The sequence below is a fragment of the Chelon labrosus genome (genome assembly GCF_963514085.1).
Source record: "Chelon labrosus genome assembly, chromosome: 22".
Lineage (NCBI taxonomy): Eukaryota > Metazoa > Chordata > Actinopteri > Mugiliformes > Mugilidae > Chelon > Chelon labrosus.
In genome coordinates, this window is record NC_140355.1 from 2,026,736 (window position 1) to 2,054,142 (window position 27,407).

At 41.3% G+C, this 27,407-nt stretch overlaps 3 protein-coding genes across 5 annotated transcripts; 1 reads left to right on the plus strand and 2 right to left on the minus strand.

Annotated features, from left to right (window-relative positions):
• Window positions 1-2,516: 2,516 nt before the first annotated feature.
• Window positions 2,517-3,688, minus strand: purg (purine-rich element binding protein G). Its single transcript, XM_084572270.1, has one exon. It carries the CDS (start codon window positions 3,635-3,637, stop codon window positions 2,585-2,587), a length of 1,053 nt encoding a protein of 350 aa, XP_084428396.1. The 5' UTR covers window positions 3,638-3,688; the 3' UTR covers window positions 2,517-2,584.
• A 2,164-nt stretch (window positions 3,689-5,852) lies between these two features.
• Window positions 5,853-20,390, minus strand: il6st (interleukin 6 cytokine family signal transduce). Of its 3 annotated transcripts, none has more exons than XM_084572262.1 (16): window positions 19,993-20,390; window positions 19,547-19,618; window positions 17,045-17,344; window positions 16,778-16,928; window positions 16,028-16,185; window positions 14,405-14,559; window positions 12,519-12,681; window positions 12,033-12,109; window positions 11,370-11,634; window positions 10,881-11,057; window positions 10,447-10,548; window positions 9,272-9,418; window positions 8,998-9,138; window positions 8,063-8,159; window positions 7,138-7,219; window positions 5,853-6,713 (listed from the first exon to the last, which is right to left on the minus strand). In XM_084572262.1, the coding sequence occupies exons 2-16, from the start codon at window positions 19,611-19,613 to the stop codon at window positions 6,102-6,104; spliced, it is 2,694 nt and encodes an 897-aa protein (XP_084428388.1). In that variant the 5' UTR covers window positions 19,614-19,618; window positions 19,993-20,390; the 3' UTR covers window positions 5,853-6,101. The 3 variants fall into 3 exon arrangements, with proteins under 3 accessions (XP_084428388.1, XP_084428387.1, XP_084428389.1); XM_084572261.1 differs by having other exon boundaries at window positions 17,045-17,347; window positions 19,993-20,389; XM_084572263.1 differs by lacking the exon at window positions 17,045-17,344 and having other exon boundaries at window positions 19,993-20,388.
• A 2,607-nt stretch (window positions 20,391-22,997) lies between these two features.
• Window positions 22,998-26,909, plus strand: psmb10 (proteasome 20S subunit beta 10). The gene is made up of 8 exons (XM_084572271.1): window positions 22,998-23,706; window positions 23,830-23,923; window positions 24,160-24,257; window positions 24,784-24,924; window positions 25,133-25,248; window positions 25,492-25,550; window positions 26,529-26,680; window positions 26,769-26,909. The coding sequence occupies exons 1-8, from the start codon at window positions 23,534-23,536 to the stop codon at window positions 26,878-26,880; spliced, it is 945 nt and encodes a 314-aa protein (XP_084428397.1). The 5' UTR covers window positions 22,998-23,533; the 3' UTR covers window positions 26,881-26,909.
• Window positions 26,910-27,407: the final 498 nt, after the last annotated feature.

Genomic DNA, 27,407 nt, shown 5'->3' on the forward strand with positions numbered 1-27,407 from the left:
TCATGCTCCAAAGAAATTCTTCAAATAAATTCTTATGACAGAAATGTCCTCTTCAGTATCTTGCACAGGTTGGTTTGTTCTAATTGGTCAAATTCGAACAGTCGGAAAATTTGGGTCCCTTTAGAAGCTTCAGGTCTATTTTTGCTATAACGTTGTGTGACTGGGAGCCGTGCAGACACTGAAGGAGGGCCAAGAAGGCAGCCGAAGACAAGCTCCATATGATCGTCTCATGTGTGCCCAGCAGAACACATGTACAATACCTTTCCTCCAGAAAATAAAAGTGTATAAAACCGAGAATGTAATGCCGTATAGTATAACTAATGTAACAGCAGTAACACGCTTATCCTTAGGAGACCTCTGAGATCTACCGTATGTGTGTCTCCTCAGACAATTATCAATGTTTTTTTTCTTCTGTCATAGCTGCGATTTTACGCCAACATATATTCATTAGGTGATCTATTCAGGCAGCGGATTCTTCAAGTCACTTCTTCTTCAAGTGTTTGAGGCTTCAAAGCAAGTACCAACTCAAATCTTGGTATATGAATGCGACTTGGCTCAAAGAAACACGAAGCCATTTAAGACGAACACCAACAACACAAGACAAACAATCTTGTGTGTGCGGACTAAGTGCCGAGGCTGGATAGAGTACTAAGAGATGGATTGCACTAGTGATGTGAAGTTTTGGATTCATTTCGGTATCCTCTGACAAACGTTTGGTGCTTTCACCGGACAGCGGCGCTTAACAACACGAGGGGGCTGCATTGCCGTGCTGCCACGTGCGAATGAAACACACACCGCTAGTCCAACGAAAAACCAAGCCAACACGCAGCGAGTTGCGTCCTTGTACTCCTTCAACGCTGGACTCAGCGGCTCTTCTAAGTTAGTTTCTCCCCTCATCGTGATGCTGGCGAGGTGAGCAGCAAGTCAGCACATTGCTACATTTGACACATTCCGGGGTATTCTTCCTAGTCTGGGTATTTGCACATATTTAATCGGCCTCCAGCACTGTACTGCAGCCTCAGTTAACTTTTTGCCAATGTTACAGCTGATGTTAAAACCTAACCCTTATATAGATGAACTTCTACTGTGTGTGTGTGAGAGTGTGTGTGTGTGTGTGTGAACCAAGTGGAACTGGAATTCTTAAACTTCCAGTGTAAACAACAGCTATAGGGAAATACACCAGCAGCATATGATGCACGCCACAACGTGCGTGTTATTTTTACTGTAAGCCTGCAGTGGAGCTTCTCACACCGTCGTCCCATTGTCCAGAGCCATCACTTGTTATTGCAACAACTAAACATGTCTTATCACATTATCTCAGCACATTCCGCTAGCTGTAACCTAAGCTACTGCAGCCTTCTCTGCGGTCGGATCCGGTGTGGCTGCTGTGTGCGTTAGTTGATGCCGCTGGTGTGTATTGCACTTATCTCGATTTAAGCTTCTGCGCTGGATCTACGCCGCTATGAGCACTTAAACATGAACGCTGGTGCTTCTGCACTGTTCTGTAACTACGCAGCCAGAATGCCAGTCAGCTGCGTGTATTCCAAACAGTGGCGACTAGAACCGAGCAGCTCACGTTGGAGTTGGAGCTGATAAACGCTGAACCGCCTTTCTTTTACTGAAACTGCCGCAGCACAGAAAAGAGGGAAGACGTCTGAGTAGATGGTGTGGAGAAGGCAAAAACAGGGAGAATTTTCTGTGCTTGTTCGGCCACTGAGAGATCAGGGTGAGGAAGTGTATTTTGGACGATCTATTGTCACAGCGACGTGCAGTTACATTTGTGATGTAGGGTGGAGAGCCACACCGTGCCTGTGGCGGAGATCCAACGCAGAAGTACAAATCTAGTAAAAAATGTATTTCTGCTTGAGGCTCAGGGCTCAGCCGGAGGCCGGACGCCGCTCCAACCAAGCAAACTTGACGAGTGAGGTGTTGTGTTCAATTTTAGTTGCAATTGAATAATAAATGTAAATAACTAAATCTAATATTTATCTTTTTGTATAATTTCTCAAATTGCACTTTTCATATAGCTCTACTATTTAGGACAGTTTAATATATATACGTTTTCTGTCTTGGACAGATCTTCTGCACATTTGCGTGCCCTAACACTACTAACTGTACTTTTTTTTTTTTTTGGGGGGGGGGGGGGTGTATAAAAATTGATTTCTAGCCAACACTATATCCCCAAAACCTCTTAGTGGCTTCACCATCCCGTGTCATTTCTAATTCAGCATTTACATTATACATTGCACAGGGAAATTTAAATGGCGATGGTGGTGGTGGGGGGGTCAGGGGTACTCTGGGCCCCTAATAAGCCTGGTCCGGCCCTAAATATGTGGATAAAGTGCATTACACAGCACTGAGAAAGGAAAATGGAATCAGGCTGTGAATGAATGACTTCTTGGCAGGTTAGAATTTGGAGTTTACCAGCCCTTGGCAAATTGGCCAAAAAATGAACGTGGTACGCGGCATTAAGAGTTGTATGGTGGGGGCACATAGAGTACATCATGTCACTGTCATGTCTGCACACTATCATCATGGACACAATCCCTACACTACATGCAAAAGCACAGGCAGGTTGCAGGGGTCAGTCCTCCTGCTCCTCGCTGTCCTGCCGGGCGTCTGTCCTCTTCTCTTTGTGACAAGAGAAGATTCTTCTCATCTCCTCCTCGTACCTGATGAAATTCTCCCCAAACCTAGCCCAGGCTTTCAGAGGGACGGTGATGGTGTTTCTATACGGCTGCCGCACCTCGCTAATTTTTAAAAAGATACCGTACCGGTTGGACCCGACGTCAAAGTAAAACCTCTTGTTGTCCACCCGAAAGGACGCGGCCTCTGGAAGCTCGGGGTTGTCGTCGCGGCTCCTGGAGCCGGCTCGGCCTCGGTCGTCGCTGTCTTCGTCGCCGTAGTCTTCGATGAGCTGCGACAGCGCGTCTCTGAACTCGATGAGCCCCTGCGCGGGCAGCACTATGGTCTGCTCGATGCCCTGGCCGTAGTAGCCCATGGTGCCGTGTCCTTTGCTGACAGTCTGCCGTATGCGGAGGAACCTGCCCCTCTGGTTCTCCTTCAGGTCCAGAAAGTACTTCCTGTTGTCCCTCTCGATAAACTCGCTCTTGAGGACGCGGTGTGCGTGGTCGTCGGACACCGCAGAGCCGGTGGGAGACAGCGTCGCCTGCGTCTCCTGCGCTCTCCTGCGGGACTCGTGCCCGCGGCCCAGACCGTTGTTGCTGTGCTCGTCCACCTGCGGAGGCGCCAGGCCCCCCCGCAGTCCGATGCGGGCGTAGTAATCTATAAAGTCCCCCAAACTGTAGCGCAGAGCCGGAGCCATCGACATAGACAACGTGAGCTTGCTCTTCCTGATGTTATCGTGGCGGCCTCTTCCAATCCACACCTCGGCTATTTTGAGGAAGCGGCCGCGCACGCTCTGCTTGACATCCAGGTAGAAGCGCTTCTTCTGGATGTCAACGCGTTTGGAGGCTAATTCCTGGATGTCATTCCCTTGCTGCTGCTGCTGCTGCTGCTGCTGCTGCTGCGATCCGCTCTGGACATACTGCTGAGGATACGGATGCCTTGGTAAAGAATCTGATGCAATCTTCCCCCTGCCTCTTTCCATCCCCCTGCAACATCCATCAGCCATCATGATTTATATTCCACCGCTTGACAGCACAGGACAAAGCGATCCCCCCATTCCAGTGGGCGACTTATTAGGCAAATGGAGCGGGCTTGTCCGCGCAACTGGCTGGAGCCACAAAAGAAGTTAAAGAGGGATGCCTCGAATGACCTGAAAAATGGCAGCGAGTTTGGAGTCATCAGCTGATCGAGCCTCCGTGTCCTCATTAAAGGTCAAGCTCCACTATTATATCCACCGCAAACCTCCACTCGGTTTTCCATCACTTGTTTGCCTTGTGCCGCCGCTTTCGCCGAGGGAAGCAGGGGAATCAGCCAACCTGGAATGGGAGGAGGCGCCCGGTACTACATGAACCCGATGAACCCATCCACCAACCTCCCCCCCCTCTCCCCTCCTCCCCGTCCTGAGAATACCTCCGTTAAAGAGACACGGCTCGCAGTGACTGGGGGCTGTAGTCCTCGCCGTCAGCCCCGCTGCATCACCATCATCTGTCTGCAGCTGATCTTAACAGGAATATCGATTTCATTTACTGAATAACTAGTCCATCCTTGCAGATTAGAAGACCCCGGATATGAAAAAAAAAACAACAAAAAAACACATTTTGAGTATGTAGGTCAAATGAGAAAACTGTGTCTCATGATAGCACTGTAAATCAGATCACATGGATCTGTATATGGATCATTTAGAGATAAATAAGGTTGTATTGTGTCTGATTTTTTTCCCCCCGACACGCACCAATAAGAACACAGTCTTAAAGAAAAGCCATTTAACCAGCACACTCATTGGTATTCAAACCTGCAGCTTACCCCAGCGTGTCACCTCATCCCTGGTCCGCAAAGCATTCACAGTCACACATGGCCCAGACCACCCACTCTAGACCAGCACTTTACTCCCCTTCCCCTCCGGCTCTAGGTACAGTATAGACTAGCTACATTCAGAAAGGACCTTTGTTCCTTTACTCACACAAACTTTGTTAAATAAGCATCCACAGAGCGTAGATTGTCCGTTCTGTTTTGTATGTACTCATCGCGGAAAGGACAAATAAACTCTAAGCTTCCGTCTTGTCAAACCAATTAACTACCTCATTTGAAAAGTTAAAATAAAAAAGGAAATAAAGTATGATACTAATGACTAGATACTGTGTTAAAAAGTCTAAACTGACTCTTCTTTTTAGCATTTCAAATGTCAGTCGATCCTTGTTTCCTGATAGAAACACGTTTCCATACCTTTGGAATAATAAAATAAGACAGTCTGAAACAGCATTATCAGGTGACATGAATATGATGAATGTTTATTTTAGATTTCATGTTTACAGTGTTTCAACAAACAGGGGTTTGACCTTTGCCTGCTATGCTGAATGTAGTTTGTTTTTGTTTTGTTTTTCAAAAAGGTAACACTAGGTCCATGTCAGAATTTTACTTTTCTCCCATGTAACGTGTGGCAAGGAGGACTTGTGCATAGGACCTTTGCAGGAAAGCTGCCTTTGTGCCTTCGGGTGTATTCTGTCCAGAAGACCGTGGCTTATCCTCATAACCCGAGCAGTTAAGCAAGCCGTTGTTTGCCGTTAAAGTCGCAGTGAGTGAGTAATCATTTCCTCAGTTCACATCTCAATTACTCAAAGCTGTGCGCGGCAATGTCGAACAGAAGAATGTTAGCATCAAGCTTATATTAGCTGAAAGTGACACATTAGCTCCGTGTCATCTTTAGTGACTGGTCAGAGGTTTATTGAAATGAGGAGCACAGCTGCTTGTGATGAGAAAACATTCAATGTTGCGCTGTACAATTGATGAAGCTGTAATGCTTTCTGACACAGAAACCGGTGAAAGGGTCCAGCTCAAAATGCAGCGTCCACGTACCATTTCCTATGTTTCTGTATTTTCTAAGGCAACAAAACTTTATTGATCATGTACTCATTAGCAGTACATGTTCGCATTAGCACGTGTCACTTGATTATATTCATCTGCAGTGTATATACTTTAGCTGGAAACATACTTTTATGAATGTTAAACGACAATGTCCAGCAAATTCTAGCGTCCCTGCAGGGCAAAAAAAAAAAAACATCCACAAGAGGGCGCTGCAGCAAAAGACTGGTAAAAGAGAAACCAACTGAAAGCAAGTGCGCATCGCTTCCTAAACTGGCCCATGCTCATGTCAAGCCAGAAATTTCAGCGAATTGTTGCATTTAAAAAAAAACAAAAAAAAAGTAATATAAAGCTACTGTCACGTGTCTGATGCATCATTTTAATATAAAGATATGGTTAAGTAAATGCAAGTGCAAAGCAAGCAAACTACTACTACAAGCTCTAGTTGACATTGCACTTTAAAGAGTACTCTCCCTCTGCATATAGGAGTATCAATACTTGGTGAAGTGCAAAGATATATTGGGTGAGTCTTCTTCACCATTTCAAATGCTTGAAATGAGGCCATGATAGACAGTCAAAACCGTTCCCAGGTGTCTCCTGAGTCATCTCTGTTCTTACTGTGGCCTATAGCCACCCAGCTGAGGCATGTAGCTGGAGGATGGTGGCTGCCAGTCACCTGACAGGCCGTCTGCAAGTGTCACCTGCTCACTGTCCTCTTCCAGGGGACCGAAGTCCAGAGACTCCAGTGCCTCCTGCTGCTCCATCTCCAGGAGGTTGAAGTCATCTGAGTCGGCTGTGTCTCCGTTCCCTACCCTGCGTGCAAAGCAGGGCTGGAAATGTCTGCTGCCCTCCTGCACCAACATGTCTGGGTTCTCCTCGCAATCTAGCAACGGCTGTGTGGACTCAGAGCGCGAGAAAATGGACGACTGCGGATGAGAGCTTGGGGTCTGACCCTTGTACCCGCTGGAGGCCACCACAGAGGAGTACTGAACGGTGCTGGATGTGGTGTCAGCCATGTCGCCGCCTTCGTCACTGTCAGACACACTCTGGCGAGGTGAGGACATGCAGGAAGAACCGCCAATGCCACTGCTGTGCTCCTCGGACAGATACTTGTCTTTCTTCAGAGCCAGACTAGCCTTGTCCTCCTCAAACACGCACTTTGAATCACACATATCCACATCAAGCACACTGATGCCAGATAGACAGTTCTCCTTTGGCGTCTCATTCTGCAGAGGGGGACATAGTCAAGAGAAATGTATCAGACTAAAAAAAACAATGTTCATGATGTTCCACAATAGTTTTTGGAGGTATCCACACAAAAGAAACTAAATGCTCCAGCTAGATGTAAAGCACCTTTGGGCAGTACACTTACGAGGCTTAAGCTTTACAGGTGTCTTGCTCTGGACCCAAAAATGCACCATGTCAATTGTGAAGTAGTTTAGTTGAGCTGTTTTCATTAATCTGCCACATGAGATGCGCCCATTTGACACATTTTTAACAAGCACTGCAGCAGCTAAACAAACAACTTGAAGGTGTCCTGAGCAAGGCATCGAGTCTTTCAGGAGTGAACTATGCCAGTATTCTATTTCTTAGTAAATTGAATCCTGTACATCCAGCCTCACATGTTGTCTGAGCTAAATAAACCCTTACCTTTAAAGGATGATCAGGAGCCCATGTTCCAATAGTGCTCTCACCAGGGTTTGGAATCTGAGGCCAGAAGTTTTTCTTGATCCTGTAAGAGAGGAAACACTGGAGATTAAACAGTATATCAGCACATTAACTTTCTATAATAACAAAACCTTCCCATTCACAAACAGTTGAAACAATGGAGCTGACATGCTTGTTTTTTTGTTTTTTTTTATAATTATTTCAATGAACAGTGCACCAAATACTGATTTAATGGACCTATGTCATTCTTTTTGAATGGGCCTAAAATAAGTGCACTGTGTTGAATGTGTTAGTCTGTGGTTCTACAGTTAGAGGACGAGGACAGATGACTCACCGAAGGGCTCACCCATTTATTTTTGAATCACAGAAACTATTTTATTACTTTAACAAATAATCCAATAACCATGATCTTTAAAATTGAAACTAGTGCAGACAAACGCCAAAATGACTGTTCAAAAAAAAAAATATATATAGCAACAGATTCATTTATTTTATTATTTTTATCTATTTTTGAGAATACCCACTATCTGTATACTAGTCAAAGCTGTACTAGATAGAATTGTCTGATTTAACAGACTTCATTTACAGCTTTGTAAAACATTTGTTCCATTTATGAGGAAGTCTTTGAGCTGATCTGAGCAGTTTAAAGAGTGTTTCAGCATGTAAACCGTCACTCTGATCTTCTAACTTCATATGTATCCATGCTAGCTAACCTGAATCACCTGGAAGTGCAATTCCCATAACACCCCATACCCTCAATACTTTCCCCTTCAAATCTACACTGTTTTCATAATTGTCTTCTGGAATCTAACTGATGGAATGTTTAATGCCTTAGAACACAGATGAGGTGGAATGAATAAAGTATTCAGTGATGGCTAGTGATGCGAGGTGTTTAAGTGCAACTTACACATCTTTTGTGTAGATACAGATCAGCATGGCCGTGAGAAAAAGAAACAGAAAGCCAATGCATACGCCTACAACGATTCCCTCGATCTCGCCTTGTGCTGAGGGGGAAAAACAGATCAGATTCAGAGAAGAAAATAGATTACCAACAATTTAACATGACTCGCTAAATAATGGAATATTTAGGTTTATACAAAAATCATAAAACCAGTAACTCAACAGTGGTTGAGTTTTTCTATTAATGGACAGTTAGCACCAATTCAGTAGAACGGACATGTGTCTTTTGTCTGTCAAAAAAAAATAGCACAAATCTGAAAAAAGGAAATCTTTAATCTTTAATTAATGATTTGAGAAAACATAATAGATGGCTAGTTACTGAATCAACTTGAACCAAATTATCAGGCAAACAATTTTCACTCAAATATTTAGATGGGCTCCAGCCCTCCTGCCTATCCCACCTACTACTGGGTGAGACAGGTCACCAGTATATCATGGGGCCAACAACAATTCACACTCACAGCCACACCTACGGCCAATTAACCTAACAAACATGTCTTTGGACTGTGGTATGACACCAGAGCACCTGGAGAAAACCCACACAGGTACAGGGAGAACATGCAAACTCCACACAGAAAGGCCCCAGGCTCACTCTGACACAGACTGTTTACACAGATGAGACCAAATCCAAACCAACCTACAAAAAGACATTTTACTTGTAATATCACAAGATTTTAGTCATGGATTTATGACTTTATTTCTTACAATATTATGAGATATTCCCTTCCAACATGACTTATTTTGAGATGTTTAGATGGTAGATATTGGACTCTAAACTGAGTATTTGGTTGTGGCTTTATGTCTATACTCTGTACATATGTTGTTCTGGAAAAGCACAAATTTACTTTGTAACATTTTTGAAAAGTGAAAGCCAACACTTACCATATTTCATAGTTGTGAATGAGTGACTACTGCCGTTTTTTGACCCTCGGATGGTTGAGGCCTGGATTAAAACGTCATACTTGGTGTTGCGTGACAAAGACGTGAGAGTGTATGAGGTGGTATTAACTGGCACAGTTATGTCTGCAAATGAGGAAAGCCACAATCAATAAGTTAGACCTTTGAAATACTGTAAAACATCTCCAGCAATGTAGAACTAAATAGAAAGTTGTAAACGGGCAAAAAATATTCAGGATACTATGCAGTGAATACATACTATGAAATGCTGTCCCATTGCTGTAGAATATTGTGTAGTTTGTGATGAAACCTCTTCTGATGGCTTCAGGAATCTCCTCCCACACCAGCACAACCTCATTATGACCTGGTTTATCACTTAGTTTGACAGTAGGGCCTTGTAATGGAACTGCAAACAAAACAGCAAAACCATGTATGCTAATCATCGTAGACATGTTCAAAAAACAACACAGTTTAAAGTACAGTAAAACCATCCTGGTTTGCCAGTGGAGAGTCGCACGAAGCAGCGCCATAAAAGTAATATGTAAAATACTGCTGACATCTAAAAATACAAACAGGGATGGAGAAGTGAAACTGAACCATAAACCCCAGATATTTATACAGAAGCCGTAAAGTGATGAGAGCTGATCACAGGAGGAGAAAATCTGATTTTCATGATGTAAAGAAGGTTTTGTGCAATGTAAAAAAAAAATTTTAAAAAATAAATAAATCACACTCGCATCTGAGGGTTTCTTTGAACAACGAATTCACATAGGTAAGTACACTGGCACTTGTTGGTCATTATTGACCCTGCAACTTAACACAGCAGCAGCAGCAGCAGCTTGGCATGGTTATTCCCTGCTGTGAGACTGCAGTAGAAATACACTCCATCACAGCTTAGACAGGATGACACAAGTGGGAAAAACCAGTGCTGGTAAGTAAACAGAACCCTGCATGTTCTTTGCATACTTAACACCAGTTTAGCTCATTCCGTGAGAGGAAAGGCACTTCCTCCTGCACTTCCTCCTTTTATTAAATGGTGGGGCACACATCTGGAGACACTAGAGACTGCAAGCTATGAGCACACAGTAATGTCCTCAGATGTGAGGTCCCTTAGGGCCCCAGAGGTATCACTTCCCTATCCGCCGCAAAGGTAAACAAGCAAATGATGCACTACTGCCGTTGTAGGTTTGCTCCTCAAGACCAGAATACGTACACAATATCTTCTATATTAATTTTCTATGCATTATCTAGCAGTATTATATTAAGTATTATCCAGCAGTTAGCAGCAGATATCTGACAATATTAAGTGCAAGGCACAACCATTAGTTCAATGAGATTAAAGGTTGTTAACAGACTTCCTAATACACATTGAGAAAGACCTCCTTACAATAATTTACCAGTTTCACCGAGTCACTAAAAAGTATGATATCCTACCTCCTTCCTCCAGAAAGGCTTGTTTACGAGCTGGTTTCCCAATCCATCGAGAGTATATAGGATACACAGAAATATTGTAGCGGACATACGGCATCAGGTTCCCTGTATTAGACATTGAGAAAGTAAGTTTAATTGGTTAATTAGATGTTACTTTACAGTGGGGTGCACTATGTATAATTTGTCGGTTAAGTAAAAACTACTTGTGGCATAATTAGTGCAGAGTTCAGTACTATAGCTGTATAGTGTTATACATGCTGATCTCAATGGATTACACCACACAAAATTTTGTAGCTACTTTACTATACAAATGGGTGTGTGGTTTGTTATAAATAGGGCTACCTGTGCAACGATGGGCGACCTTTCATGACATGCAACCTTACATCACAAATTACACAGATATTTTGCATCCCAACTCTTGAGAAGAAAGAGATAACCTTTAATGGCAGTGGATGTGGTGCTCCTGTTTTCCCGCTGCCAGTCTATGTTGTCACTGTCACCACTAGTGATCCATTCCACCACATATTCTGACACGTTTGCATTGCTGGGGGGTTTCCAGTGCACAAACAGCCGGCCTTCATGGGACCGCACATTCAGCTCTTCTGGGGCAGGATCTGTAATAACACACACATACAATTGTAACCCTAACAGATAATGTCACATCAATAATGAAATGCTGTTTAAAGTGTCGAGATCAGTCAAGATTTTCATTTGGGATGACTAACCCTCCATTCAACCATGCATTTTCGTTGTACGTTGTATAATGACAAAATAAAGCACTTTTATTCATTTTATCTATCTGCTGCAGTGACCGTTTCTTTTTCAGGTCCAGATATTGCTACATGTCAATAATTAAGATTTTCTGGTGTGTGTGACGTTTTCCTAAAAGGTATGGCCTCGTCTTCAGAGAAGGCATAGACACCTACCACGTGGCTCTGCAGGGATGCCCAAGACTGCCTCATTCGATTTCCCCACCGAATTGAAAGCGACGACAGACACTTTAACAGATTTCTTGTCAGCCTGGGGAATCTTTTTAAGCGGAGTGAAAGTGCTCTGACTGGAGAGGTTGTCAGCCTCGGTCCTGTTGACTGGGAAATGCTCCCACTCTCCACTTCCGTTCTTGACTTCATCCTTTTTGTTGTGAATTTTTATTTGGAAACTTGTTATTCTGCCATTGGGAAACTTGGGATCCTGGAAGGACAAAGTCACACAACATTATCTAACACACCTATCAGGAAGTACAACAAACAAGGGTACAGATAAAAAACAACAACAAAAAAACAACAGGACTGGTAATTGGGTTCTTACTGAAACCAGTATGCCATTATCTCTAAGAAACACTGAATAACTGTAAAACTAAACAGTTTTTTGGTTACTGTCCTGTGCATGCCATTGTGTATTCAACTGTGTAAACTTTTACTACATAACTCAAGTTCTTGGCAAAGTTGTTGGCGAAACCTCAAATATAATCAAATGTACTGAGTTTTTTTTATTTTGCTTTCTCATGTTATGTTTTGCCAACAGTAATATTAAAAATATTGGTTGAGTAGTTTTTTGTATTAAACTGGATGTGATATGGGATGATTTACCTTACAGATAATCTGCATTTGTCGTTCATTTGCTCCACCAACAATTCTCCTCCATAAATCCGGTTTACCTTCTGGTCCTAGAAAGGCCCAAGAAACACACAAAAACAAAAACGTTCAGCTTCACAAAACTACCAAAGGAAACCAGTCACGCCGCATCCCCACATATCTACAACTCAACAGAAAAGTGGGCGAAGTGTGCGGATTCACAGGTTCAGCAAGTTTTATTCACCACAAATTGTGCTTTCCAGCCTGCATATGCTGTGGCAGTGTGACCAAATGTGCTGCTAACTTTCTACATATTTTCTTAACATGCTTAATTTGCTTTCAGAGCTTAGGTACCGACTAAGCACAACAAAGGACTAAATGAGTTAGGTCAATGACTCCATGGATATTGCATTCAGGAGGTATCACAGATTAATGTGGAAACCATTATTGATTGATTGTCTTTGAGAATCACTAGGTTGGACTGGCAGCCATAAAACTTACGGTCCTCTGGTGTTCTCTTGGTAGCATTGGTACTCCAGTTGCTCCAGTAACCATAGCCCTCCCGATGGTATTTGCAGCGCACCTGGATGTCATAAACTGTGTCGGGTCGAAGGTTCTGGAGTCTGAAAGACTCCATGTAGTAGACAGTGTCCGAAAGAGGCACCTAAAATACATAAAAAACATCTCTGTCACAGATTTTGTCAACTTACAATTAAAAAAAAAGGTATGATATCCACACGTGTGATAACAGAAACAAAGTACTTGACTGAAGGTGAAAATACACAAATTAAAAAAAGAAAAAAACCCACTGAACAACATTTAATGTCTTAATCGAGTGCTTTAAGCTGCTGCTATGTCAGAAAAACAAAACACTATCTTGTGTATACCTTTAGAAAAATATCGCTGTCCCTTTAAGAAAGACGGTAGTCTTAGTTGTTGTTGTTGAAGTTGTGCATGGTTGTGGATGTGTGCCGCTGAACTGAGGGCATGTTGCAAATATAAAGTAACAAAAATGTTTGTCTTGCTGTTTATTTTGGAGATGCAGCAGATAAATGATTTACCCACACTGCCTTCGCGATCTACCGGTCAGTAGCGATTGATGTATTGGGCACTCCTGGTTTAGGTATTAGGTAGCAAAAAATGATTTACTCTCTTTATTTCCAGCACAGTGGAGAAAATTATGAAGAAAAGCCAGTATTATTTGTCAAATGGTTATCTTCCTCTGTCAGTTATCGTCAGGCATGGTTTACCTCCATATATGTATTCATTCTAAAACCTTTCATCTGATATTATAAAAATGTGTCTGTGATTAGTACACAGCCTGAATCTGAATATCCCTTCAGTATAGACACTGAAATATAACCAGTCTCACTGGTCACTTGTGACTCATTAGAAGTGTAAGAGGGTGTAAACACCCTAACCCCTTAATGTTTATTATTTCTAAATTTTTATTCTGTTTGGGGAATTTCTGGACTGCAACCACTGGGCAGTATAGCCCCTAACCAATAACAACATGCAGGCTGTGAGAGCTGAACCGTCGTAATAAGGTTACACTGTTGTGTCCCACTCTTTCTTCTGATCTCTATCAACATCCTGCATGTAGAAAGATCCACAGGTCTATGTGTCTACATGACTGAGGGCGGGGGTGGAATACTTCTGGAGAACACGGAGGCCACAGTGGAGTCGATGAAACGTTCACACCAAACCCAGAAATGCAACACTTTGCTGCAGATTTGCATGGGGATGTGGATGCATTTTAGAGCTGGGTATTGCTATTGATTTCCTGATCGATTAAATAACTCAAGAGGATTTTATGAATCGATATGGGATCTTTCAAATGGAGATTGTTTTGAATCGAAAAATTATTATTTATTTTTTTATTTGTGCTTTATCGCGCAAATCAATCAGAAAATATCCATCGTCACTTCTCGGTTCGCACCGTTCCCCATCATTATTCATATTTCCGACTAACTGCATTAGTCAGAGGCAAGGTTGCACAACATTTTGCCCGAAATTTCACCTGTTTGTGACAAGTGTGGGCACGTTGAAGCAGTGCACATCTGGGTCACATTATTTTCATTCTTTTCAAATTTTCTAAAATCCAAATCCACTCAGATCTTCTTTTGATTATACTATTTATTTGTTTTATATTTAACAGGGATTGTTGATTTATTTATATTGTTCTGCTTGTACAGCACTTTGGTTTTTCAATGTGGTTTAGAAATAAACTTTGACGTGACTTGACTGCATCAGAATAGGAATATATATATATATATATATATATATATATATATATATGGTCATACCTTAAATTTTTTTAAACCAGGTGTTCGCAGAACATGGGAAACTGCTCACTTAATGATTTAATGAAGCAGAAATGTACTTACATATATCCAGGTCTTAGATCCATGTGGACAGAATCTGATTTGATATCTCAGCTTCAAATATGCTATGTCGATAGGATGAGTCCAGTTTACGAGAAGAGAGGTGGGGAAACGATTCTCTGAAATGGCCGTGACATCTGATGGAGGGTTTGTTTTCACTGCAACAACAAGCCCCAACAAGCACTCAAAAACATGTGATATTACTACAGTATTAAAACCAGTGTAATTACCGGACTTTGACCGGTAAAATCTGCCGATGTCCAGTATTTTTTAACCCCGCCGGTCAAAATGTCCGGTGAAAATATTCCCTCCAAGCAAATTTTTCATTTTATTAAAATAGGCAATTTTATTGGTCATTTTGGCAAAGAAATTTCAAATGAGGACAAGTCGGCTCCTGCTACAGCCCCGCTCATCGATGCCACAAGTGTGCAAGGAGACGGCACCGCTGTAATGACAGCGCTCCGCGGTTATGGAGGCTTGAACTTCTTAACCTGCGAAGTTCTCAACAGAGATTTCAGTGAAATCTACCCGGAGTGGGCTAAACTGGCAAAGACAGTCTGCGTGATCCCCGTCTCCAGTGTGCCAGCAGAGAGAGGTTTCTCTCTGTAGAATAGCGGTGGAAATACTTATTCGGACCTGGCTTATATAACCGGCCATCAAAGACGACTTAAGAATCATGAATCTAGACGTCTATTTAACCGGCTCAGTTGAGCCCTACCATATTTGACTGATATATAATCAATAAACGGCTCCATTCAAACATCTTTCATCTCACTCAGCAGAGAAACAAGACGTACTACCCGACTTGACAGCGGCTCACTGACTTAAGCACTATAGAGAAGCGAAACTTAACCAACTGATAAATGGCAATGACAGGTAACTGTAATAATCCGTTCTTAAGTGTTTACTATGCTTTACTATGTCTCAAGTGAATGTACTGGAAACACTTTCTTTCGCAATCGGGCCATTTTGGGTCAAGTGACTCAAGTGACTTGCACAACTCGGCTCAAATCAGTGAGTGACTCAGAATGATCCGAATCCCACGAAAGATCCGGGTTTTACACTACTACTGCAGAACCGAATCAAAACAGGCTGCAGCAAAAATTCAGCTGCTGCACACTTCACTGCAGCGAAAATGCGCAAATAGTAGTTTGTTTATATAGCGTTTTTATTGCATATATTTCAAACTCATATGGCGAACGGACTTTTTTTTTATATTTCAAGTTGGAAGCACACTGCGTTACTAAAATGGTATGAGCCAGTCCAGATGTGTTTATCTGAGAATAGGCGCAGGCTTGTGCAACGTTTATTTTAGTTACGCACGCGAGTCTGTTGACGACACTTTCAATGAAACAATTATAAATTGACATGCTTTAATATCATTCTTATATAGCCTGCATATCATTTAGCATTTTAAGCTCAATAAATTCAAATATTTGACCGGTACTTCAAACATGTGTCCGGTAAATTGTAAACCTGCAGGTCACGTTGTCTGGTGCCAATTTTTTCTAGCAGAAACCGTGATTAAAACACTGGAGTATTACTTAGGCGAATACAGGTTGTAGACCTGACAAGATCACAAACAGCAGAAAACCTTACTCAAACAATACTACAATATTTACTTACCAAAGTTATCAGCGTCTTTTGCCAGCAGCTCAGACTCTATTTTTCCCAGTGCATTGTGTGCCTCCACTCGGATCTCCAGATCCATATGATGGGGAAAGACTTGCAAATCCACTCCAGCACTGTGTTTACGTGTTGTTATATAAGAGGCCTTTTTATCTCTGTTAAATGAAGAGTTTAATATCATTCAGATAAACTCAATCAGTAAGGCCTACACAACAGAACCCATTTGAAATTCTAATGTTTCAAAGACAAGAAAAACACATGTATGAGCCTAAAAACTGTAGCACCTTATGTCAATTATTTTCTAATGCGTGTGGTCAGAACAGTGCCATTTGCATATCAGTCTCTACTGCGGTGTTTTAAAGTCCTTAAGCCGGTTCAAATGGCTCATTCTTCGTCTATCCTCAAATCCTCATCACATTCTGTTCATTAATTCAAAAAAATTGACTATATAGTTTTGTTGTGACCAAGTTTTAAATCCTCTTGATATTAGCCAGTCCACACTAGACTATGGAAGAAGGATAATAATAATTAAAAAAAAAAAAATAACTGAGCTAGAAATTGCCAGAAACTATATACAAGCACTAAAACATTTTGATATGAAAATATTCGACATAACTACTTTAACCAGCTTGACTTGATTCCACCATGCTGAAATGAATCAAAAACAGAACTGCGACCACAATGACTAATGATGTAACTTTCAAATAAACATGGCAATACTGCAAAAACATGTCAGGATGTACTCACGATGGGTTTTCTTTTACAAACAATGTGTATGTTGTAGGGTTTTCTGTGGTTTGACGTCCTACTACGTCCCACCGACACGTGAGGTTTGAGGAGATGTCATGACCCTCCTGAACGGCTATACAGGACAGATTCACAGGCTTTTGTGGGGGATCTGAAATTAGGACAAACAACACACACTTATTGGACTTTTTTTTTTTTTTTTTAAATAATCTTTTTTTTCCTGCAGAAAACAGCTATATGTTTTCAATTTCGGAAACAAAAACTTACAGCCTTTCCTGAGAAATATTCCGTGCATATATCTGCCGTTTTCCATGACAACATGGGCTGAGGATTTGTTGGAGCGGCATATTAAATATTCAGGTTTGTCACTTGTGATGAGGACAGTGACATTAAGAGCTGAGCTGTTGATCTTGAGGTACTGTTCTTTGGGTATAACAGTTGTAGACAAATTCCAGTAGAGATCATCTGCTGTGACTTCATTTAAATGGTTGCTCACGCATGTAGCTGTGAAGTTAGTCCCAATCTCAATGAGTGGGGACTGTGGAGTCGTCACCAAATAGTAGTAATCTTCTAAGGACAAACAAAACAGGGGGGAAAAAAAAAAAAAATGATTCAATGTTAACTGTTCTTGTGTCAGCAACAAGATAGTTAACGTATTACTGTGAGCGCTGAGCCAGCAAAAGCCCACAGTTCCTCACGGCTACTATTACTGATGACACACAGCTGTTTTCCACATAGATCTGACAACCTTAGAAATGGCAGTGGTGTCCAAACATTCCTTGTCCATGTCTACTCAGTAAAGGTGTGATTTATTGTGACACAATTGATAAAGCTCAAATGGTGCACTTGTAAACACAAGGCAGCATGGCAGACAAGAAAAACAAACAAAAAAACTGAGAATATGGCAAAAACCTATCTTTGTAAGTATTTCAAAGTATGTTAGTTAGGACATGGTTCTAAGTGGTCTCTGGTCAAGTCACACATCTGACCCAAATCTAGAGTCTGACAACACAAGACATTCACACCTGGAATTGTGCAGCAGTAAGCAACATCAACAAAAGCTGAAAAACTGAATAGTATTTTCTCCAAGCTGCTGCACTGCATGCATTTCACTATGTGTCGTCTAAATGTACCTTTTTTGTAAACCCAAATCAGTTTAAACCAAAAAGTTTCCATTTCACATATGTTCTTCGCACTGATGTATACTTGAGTTTTGATTGAGTACTTGTAAGCTGTTGGTTTTTATATAGTCGTAGAATGTGTTGTTTGGTACGCACTGTTGAGTACTCTTAAATCAACAAGGAAACTTCCTGTTAAAAAGTAGTTTTTCCTTGCCCCTGTCGTCTTGGTGCTTGCTTTGGGCTTAGAAAAACATCTTCATTTCATTTAAACTGAATTCAATTGAATTCTGACTACTTAAACCTTGTATTTATACCAGTTGACAGATAATTTATGTTTGTTTTGTTTCACAATTTTGCAATAAGGTCATAATTAAGTGATATTTTGAAACTAGAGTGTGATCATTTGTGCTGTATTGTCTTAAATAAGATGACACATTGTTCAAAATCACAGATGTAATTCCATAACAAGCAGCGCGCATTACTGTCAACGACTGGGTCTTGACCACGACCCAGTGGGAGAGTTGCATGGTTGCCAGGTGCACAAAGCACAAGTAAAAGTACAGACAACACAAGAAAAGGGAAGGACCACATCCTCCACTCAGCAACACATACAAATTTAGGAAACGGCGATAAAAATAAAGACAACACAAGCCAATTTCAGTAACATATCTGTAGATTTGGGAAGACATACAGTATGTAGTGTTTAAGACAGTCCTACCGCAGAAAAAATAAAACTCACGCCACATTCATGCAATGTCAGCAGACTGTGGAAAAAAAACAGGAACTAAAAGCCTTATTCCAGCTTGTTCATGCGTGTGTGTGTGTGTGTGTGTTCGTGCGTTACAATAAAGTGACTACCCCCAGTGCTAACTTTGTTACAAGGGATAAACCACGTAAATTAACCACTTCTGCAGCGTGCACTGCACCTACTACAAGATTAGATGAATAGCATCTTGTTTTTATGTTAAAAATGGGTCATATTTTGCAGCCAGATTTGGCATGGACAATTTATTCACTTCCAGTGGGTCTTCACTTATACACAGTGCTGTTAATGGGCTCAAGTTAGTACACAAAGATAAGATAAGATAATCCATTATTTATCCCACAGTGGGGGATAATAAACATCTGACTGACTTAATATCTCCATTCAGTGTAAATATAGTGCCTCTTGAATGTTTTCCCCTTTTATCAGTCTTAGAAATGGAATTATGGTCAGTACAATTTGGATTTTTCTGGCAAGAAATTTCACAAAAAAAATCATTCCCATCAAAACGAAAACATATTTCTACAGAGCAAGGTCCATTATTTGAAAATAAATTTATTATGAATTAACTGATATTACTCTGTAGAAACCTTAAAAGAGTTGCTTTGTTGTGCTATCTACCATGATTTCATTCATAAAAGCCATAAAAGGGGAAGTCAGCCAGTGACATGTCAGCGAAATGGCATGTCTAACACCAGGGTCCTTGAACTAAGTGGAATGTAGCCATAAGCAGCCCAGTTCACTCCATCATGCTTCCCCTGCCTGCGATAAGGCATTAAATATGCAGACAACATTACAAAGTTTCTAGCATATATGACAGATACCTCTCTCTAATACTGTCAGGGGTTAAGATGTAAACAGTACTGTTAAAATAGTAGCGGTTACCTTGAGCAGAGAGAACAGAAGCGAGGCAGGCCAGTGCCAACAGCTGCAACACCCTGGCAGACACCATGATGACTAAATAGGAACATTAAAATAAGACAGTGTCAGAGAGGAGAGAATAGTGCCAGCTCAGTCTTAAACATTAAACCCAGACAAGCAAGTCTGGATAGCCTTAAGGTTAGCTCAGTTGTTTTTCCCAATCTCCCCATCAGTTCAGTAATAATTTTGCTAAGACGCTTAACGCTTCATGAGAAATTATTATCACTTTACCACATAACGGCAAGTTCTAACAAAGTAAGGACAAAAAGAAATCATGCCATCGTTTGTGTAAGCGTGTACCAGACAATCACGACTGGTTAGCTGAACGTTAGCTTCGAGCTCTCACATTGCCACCCCTAGCCCCTAGCTAGCTTGTTTCCGTTGTCAGAAAAAAAAAAATTATTACCCACCTAAGTGGCGTCAGTCGCGTCCCATGTATAATGTGGGCTACATAAATGCTATCTTTGTTTATTCTAAAACCCAACGGGCGTCGAAAAACGACAAATTAGTTTTAGCTAGTGGTTGTCTCACGTCCGTCCTGCTGGTCCTTTTCTTGTGTGTGCGTGTGGGGCCCTCCCACTTCCCGTCAATGCAAACGTGTGTCGCAACAGGTTGCGGAGCGGCGCCAAGATGACGCGATCTCACAACATACTGATGGGCCCGAGTCATTACAGCAGCGGCTCTGCGTAGCTGCTGCTACTTTACCGATCTGCGTAAATGCGCAGAAGAATACACACTGTGCGGTGATTGGACGGAAACGCTGTCTGTCAAACACTTTCGACGAATTAGAGTTTCAGATTTTAGTATGCACATTTTGCGTGTCCTTCGCAGTTGTTTTCCAGTATGTCTCCGCCTCTCGCCTTCAACTGTACAACGTCGGGTATCTTTTGGCACGGACAACTGGCTGTGTGGCGACACATCCCTGAGCTACACCGATAATGTCCCGGAAAACATTGCTAATCCAAACATTTACCATATAAAATACACCAGATAGTAAAAAGTAGAATAAACATTCTTGCAGATATCAGTATGAACTGACCTCTTTATTTAAAATAGTTAGAACCTGGACAAGCATCATAACCACAAAATGGTTTCCCTAATTAATATTAATCCAGTAATTCATTTTTATAGGCCTAGAAAGAATCCATATTATCCTTATCTAAACTTTTCTCAGAGAAATGAATACTATTCATCCACATTTTAATGGTCCAAAGAAACTTGTATGCAAAACCTTGCCTTTCAGACATCATCTAGTGTCCCTGCCTTCTTATGGGGTGTCTGCATATCACACAGTGGACATGCCTTTGTGTCTCTTTGTGGTATTTTCTTCAAGAATTCAAATGAAGTTTTAGTTAGCACCACTCCTCATGCTTAGACCCACATAGCAGTGACAGTTTGGCCCAGATCTGGCTTGAAGCCGGCACAGGTGGCGTTCAGTTGGCACTGGCATATGGCATGTGAACTGGACATGGCCCACATGCGGCAAAGGCGGCACTGTCTTGACTCTGGGCCACATAATGTGAGGCCATCCTCATAAAGTTAAGTTTTCGATGTTTTTGAGTGAGTTGTTGTAACATCACAGATTTGATCAAAATAAATAAATAAAATATTCTTATGATATATTATCGATGTCAATCAAAATCAACTATCACCCGAGTGGGGGAAATTGAAGATCATAAGTAGACCTAGCTCATTTGGTCAAATAAAAGATAATTAGTTATTTTATTTAGTCTTTTTCTTTTCCATCAAGTTATCACTCTATGCAGGTGGTTATACTCTGTTCACATTGGATGCTTTCATCAACTTACTGTTGAGGCAAACATGTGTCAACTGAACTTTGAACTTTCCGATTTTTACTTCAGTTTAAAGAGGACCACCTCGTGAGGCGTTCACAGCCACTCACAGCTTCCACTGTTCACTGTTCTGAGCACAGAAACACATTTAAAAAGACTGAAATGCCAGAGTGGCAACACAATGGCTACGCTGTCATGGTTCTGAAGTAATGCCGCACAAACATATTTTGGACTAAGAACTCTACCTTGAAGAATTCCATGTTTTTCATAAATAAAAATAAAAGTGATGCCATAAAGATAAACAACATCTAATGCGAGGAGTATATAAGGGTCAGGATAGTTTAAAGCCTACTGCAGAAAAACAGCTTCATCAGTTAAAATGTAACTAGTTGTTTGGTTAAATTGAACCATTTCAACTGTAATGCTTTAATCCAACAGTAGAGGGCCACCACTCTCTTTAAAAGTATGTTCTTAGAGCAAACTTTCACTCATGCTTTAAGTCCAATGGGTCATGGATTTGTTGTTTCCTGAATAGGGTTAGAGTTCAGGTTAGACACAAGTGTTCATTATTAGGGTTAAAGTTAAAGTTATGTAAGAAGTGTAATAAAAGATTCACTAACTAGAAAAACAATCATTTCTACTATTTCCATAAAAACAGGCCATGATTTTCTCTTCTTCTCTACAACCTACAACATGACTGACAGCCTAGACCTCAGGGTATGGGGCCTGTTTTTGCAAGGGATCTTGTGATGGGTTCTGGGTGATGTCAGCCTGAACAAACAATGACCGAAATAAATGCATTTCAAGGAAATAAATAATTATAATAAGAGAGGACAAGGTATTTAATGTACAATACTGCTGGATGGCATGGGTATGTACACATGCCATTCATTGCCAACTGATACTATTATTTCCATACGACCATCATTGTTATATTACACTAATATTGCAATACTGACCAATGTCATGGCCTTTCTGTGTGGAGTTTGCATGTTCTCCCTGTGTCTGCGTGGGTTCTCTCCGGGTACTCCAGCTTCCTCCCACCATCCAAAGACATGCTCATTAGGTTCATTGGTGATTCTAAATTGGTAGGTGTGAGTGTGAATGGTTGTCTGTCTCTCTGTGTTAGCCCTGCGATGGACTGGCGACCTGTCCAGGGTGTACCCCTGCCTCTCGCCCGATGACAGCTGGGATAGGCTCCAGCAGACCCCACGACCCTTAACAGGAATAACCGGGTATAGAATGAATGAATGACCAATGTCATTTTATATATCAGTAAACCATGTATGTATATTATTGTTATCAACACATCCTTCACTATGTTGATTATTGATTATTATTAGGATTATGATTATGATTAAAATTACAGTCCACAAAATGCCAAATTAGCAAGTAGCAGGGGATAAATAAAGCATTTATCTATCTATCTATCTATCTATCTATCTATCTATCTATCACCACGTGCAACCTCCTAAATTCAAATAATAATCATAAACGAAGAAAAAATACAAAAGTTGATTTAATAACGTAGGATTTTATCAGTAGTATTATGAATACATTTAACACTGTGACAACATTAAAATGAATTATATATCATTTAAAAGTAGTTATTCATTCATTTCTTCATCTTCTATACCCGCGTAGTCCTGTTAAGGGTCGCGGGGGTCTGCTGGAGCCTATCCCAGCTGTCATTGGGCGAGAGGCAGGGTTCACCCTGGACAGGTGTCCAGTCAATCGCAGGGCTAACACAGAGAGACAGACAACCATTCACACTCACACTTAAAAGTAGTTAAAAAAAAAAAAAAAAAAAACTATGAGAGAAGTCAAACAAAAAAGCAACAATTAAAAGTTTGCTTATTCTGTGATGTGGACAGCTGAGGCAGCAGACGCCATCTTTTTCCATACACTGTAAAAAAAAACCTCAGTAATGTATTTGGATACTCAGTAATGTGATTCAGAAGTTCATGTCAGTGGTTCATGAGATGCCTTCTGTCTCTAAAAAAGTGACTAAGGCCGAATATATTCACTTTTTCTAACAGCACTTTAAAGCCTTATTGATGAAAAACCCCTCCCTCAAATTTAAAATTAGAACAAACACCTGCTTAAGCACAATACTTTTTACAGTGGAGATCAGGAAGGCTTGGCTTGTGCTGATGAAATGAAAGTAAAAGTAAAAACTGAAAAGGCACTGAGGCCTAGTCTGAGGCACAGAGTGACGAGGCTCTTCTTAAAGCTTTGGATCTTCCTTTCAGAATCTGCTCTCAAGATGCTCCACAGTTTGAATCCCTGTCAGCTAGAGACAGGAGGTTTCAGCTTTGAAAACAGCCGCAGGTAAAGAGACTTTAGTATCCACAGGATTTTAACGACAGGATAAGAGGACATGGAAGGCTTGCAGTGAGTTGACATTAGCATTGTCTTTCTCTGCGTCTGTCTCATGTCCATTATCATTTTCAGGAATGCGGTGTTGGAGTCCAGCTTGTCAGAGGTCGGCTACAAAGCTCCCACTGCCAGGAAGACAGGGACCACCATCGCTGGGATTATGTACAAGGTGAGGATCTGTTTTCACTGACAGATGCATACAGGCTAACAGAAGCCAGCCACTTAAAGCAGCACGCTCATATCTGTTAGAAATGCCATTTTTTTGTTTTTCCCGAATACTGGTTTTAATTATACACCAAACTTGCTGGTTGGAACACATGGCCGGAATAATCCAGGAAGCCGTTTTAAAGGGTAAAAGGTAAACTCTTGACAGGTGTGGTGAGTATTTTCTGCCCTTGTTCTCAGGATGGAGTGGTCCTGGGAGCGGATACCAGAGCCACGGACGACATGGTGGTGGCTGACAAGAACTGCATGAAGATTCACTACATCGCCCCAAAGATCTAGTGAGTGAAAACAGATTATTTTTGCTCAGTTTTACCGCAGGACAAGGCTGACTGTGTCCTCACCGAAATGTCTGGTGTTGCTCCTTCATCGCACACCATAGCTATAGATAGATAGACAGATAGAAAACAAATTGTCTTCAGTTTTCCCTCTTCCTTACAGACTGATTTGAATTTTTTCATTTGACAAACAAGGCATCAGACGCTAAGCGATCCCTGTTGTTGTGTCATCTGACCTCTGAGAAGCTTGGGTCATAGCTAAGACTGCGGACCGCTGACAAGAATAAGCTTGAAAATGAAGGCTTCTCTAGCTTATCTATATATCTATCTATCCATCTATCTATCTATCTACACACACACACACATATATATATAGAGAGAGAATGGCATTTAGCAAAGGGCACAAACCTGCCCCCCCATGTTTTGTTTTCTTACCCCTTTTTTCACTGGACACTTTGCGAGCCTTATGTTAGAGGGTCTAGGGAGACATTCCTTAGCTGATGGTTAAACTGTCCCGTATGTGATGTAGCTGCTGCGGAGCTGGCGTTGCTGCAGATGCAGAGATCACCACACAGATCATGGCATCCAACGTGGAACTCCACACGCTTAACACTGGGCGACCCCCCCTCGTCGCCATGGTAACCAGACAGCTAAAACAAATGCTGTACAGGTGAGGTTAACAGAGATATGAACAAAAATCAGCAATGGTTCAATGACAAACATTTCCCATTTCAATTTCGTATTTTTCTTTTGTATTCTTGTTAGTTTTTTGTGTGCACTAACATCCACACATATCTTTAAAGATATATTCCCCATTCTTTCCACTGAAAGGAAGACAACTGGATATTGTAGTGACTGATTTCTGTCTGGTTTCGCAGGTACAAGGGTCACGTGGGTTCATCTCTGATTGTCGGAGGGGTCGATGTGACTGGACCTCACCTGTACAGTGTTTACCCACACGGCTCCTACGACAAGCTGCCCTTCCTCACCATGGGTATGTGTTTAGGATAGGGGTTAGGTTACAACAAGCATGTATGCTGTGACCAGGAAGCAGTCTGAAGTGAGATTTTTGAGAGAGAGGAAAAGAAGTCTGATTAGGGCTCATACCATATGAGTTCAGAAGCCGTTTTGTTATTCAGCTGAATGACCATGGTTTCACTTGGGACCATGTTGCAAAACTCAATCAAACAAAACCCAGATTAGGCAAAATTTTAATAACGTTTGATTTTGGTTTCAGGTTCTGGAGCTGCAGCTGCTGTGTCTGTGTTTGAGGACAGATTCAAACCAAACATGGAGGTGAGAATGACTGTCTGCTTCCCTCTCGTGGCACATTCATCTATCTATCGATCTATGACTGAATAATTGAATAAAAAGTTCATGCTGAAGGAATAGGTTAAAGTCAAAAAAAAAAAAAACAGAAATGCAACTGGACTTGTAGAGTTTCTTGAAGACCTTTCACCACTCATTCGAGTAGCTTCTTCAGTTCTAAAAGACTGTTTGAAAGAGGAGAAAAGGAAGCCATCTATGTCAAACTGGAAAGTCCTTCTCTGAACAGGGGAGGTGGGCTGAGATATAATCTGAGTTCAATTTACAGTCTTAACTTCTGTCCACAAGAAGATTCACTAACAATCACACCTTGACACTGGAGCCTCTGACTGCTAATGGGTCATTAGAGCACCATTCAAAGGGGAAGAGGCCAGGGACAAACAGTCCTTCCTCAACGGCAAGCAACTAACCTTTAACAGACACTAGTCAAGAAAAAAAAAAACAGATTTTCCTATTTCAGTTCCTATTTAAACCTCAATTCCCTACCAGTCCCTTAGAACTGAAGAAGCTTCTTGGACTAGCAGCTGAATGTCTTCTCAAAAAACTCTACAAGTCCAGTTGCCTTTCTTTAATATTTTTGGATATACCATGACCTGGATGACTGAGAACCTTCACAGAAAGGTTTCAAAACATCTGCTATGTAAAGATCTACCAATTGGTGCACAGAAACACAACCTCTAGATACAAGAACATGTCCTGGTTGTCATATTATGGCATTAGAACTGTACTGACCCCATCAGAGTCTCTATGGTTGAACGATAACATGAATATGATACAGAAAGAACAGTTTTGCATCAACCTTTCCGTCCTGGATTGTGGCAACCAGAGGATGGTTCTGGTTGGTATTCAATTATGAGTAACTACGTAGCCCTGTGCTCCTCTTCTTCTTTTAATAATCTGCCTGACAAAAATATTCCTGTTTTTCTCCTTCTCTTCTTTCCCTTTTAGCTGGAGGAGGCCAAGCAGCTAGTACGAGATGCCATCGCAGCAGGGATCTTCTGTGACCTGGGTTCGGGCAGCAACGTGGACTTGTGTATCATCACGCAGGCTGGAGTTGAGTTCCTGCGAGCCTATGACAAGCCAGTCGTGAAGGGAAAGAAGTGAGTGGACTACAAAAGATACATCACAATCCAATAATGTGCTTAAGAAGTGAATGTGAATCCTGTCATGTTTGTCTTTTCTTTTCAGAGAGGGACAGTACAGGTATAAGCCTGGCACCACAGCCGTCCTGACCAAAACTGTGACCCCTCTCTCTCTGGATGTGGTCGACCAATCTGTTCAAGTCATGGACACTGAATAATAATGAGAATAAAGATAAATTGTTCCTTGTATGCTTCATGTGTGGAGATACTTTAGCTTGTTAGTGCACTCATAAAACGAAACTTTTTGTAATAAAATAGTTTGAGTGATAAATGCTTGTGAGCGCAGATCGTCGTTTTTACAGCACCTTGAATTGTTATTTATCTTTAATAAAAAACAGAATCATAGGCAAAGCATATAGTGAAATTACCAACAATTTCATGTCAACAGTTTTGGAGAAATTATTAAAAATGACTTGTGACAATTGTGTTACAGACGAGGACTCGTGGGTTTTAATTGGGAACCCATCTGAAATCATATTACTTGGTTTTGATCCTACCAAAAAAAATATCATGAATTATAGGTGGGTATATTACAGCTAGAATATTAGAATGGAAGGAGCTACTTGGATGAGCCTTCAAGAATACTCAACAAACCCACATGCCTTTGTTTTTAGCCTTGTTTTATTTTTTTGAAGTAATTTACAAGCTATTCCAGTTGGTGGCGGTAGTGCACCGTGGCGCCGTA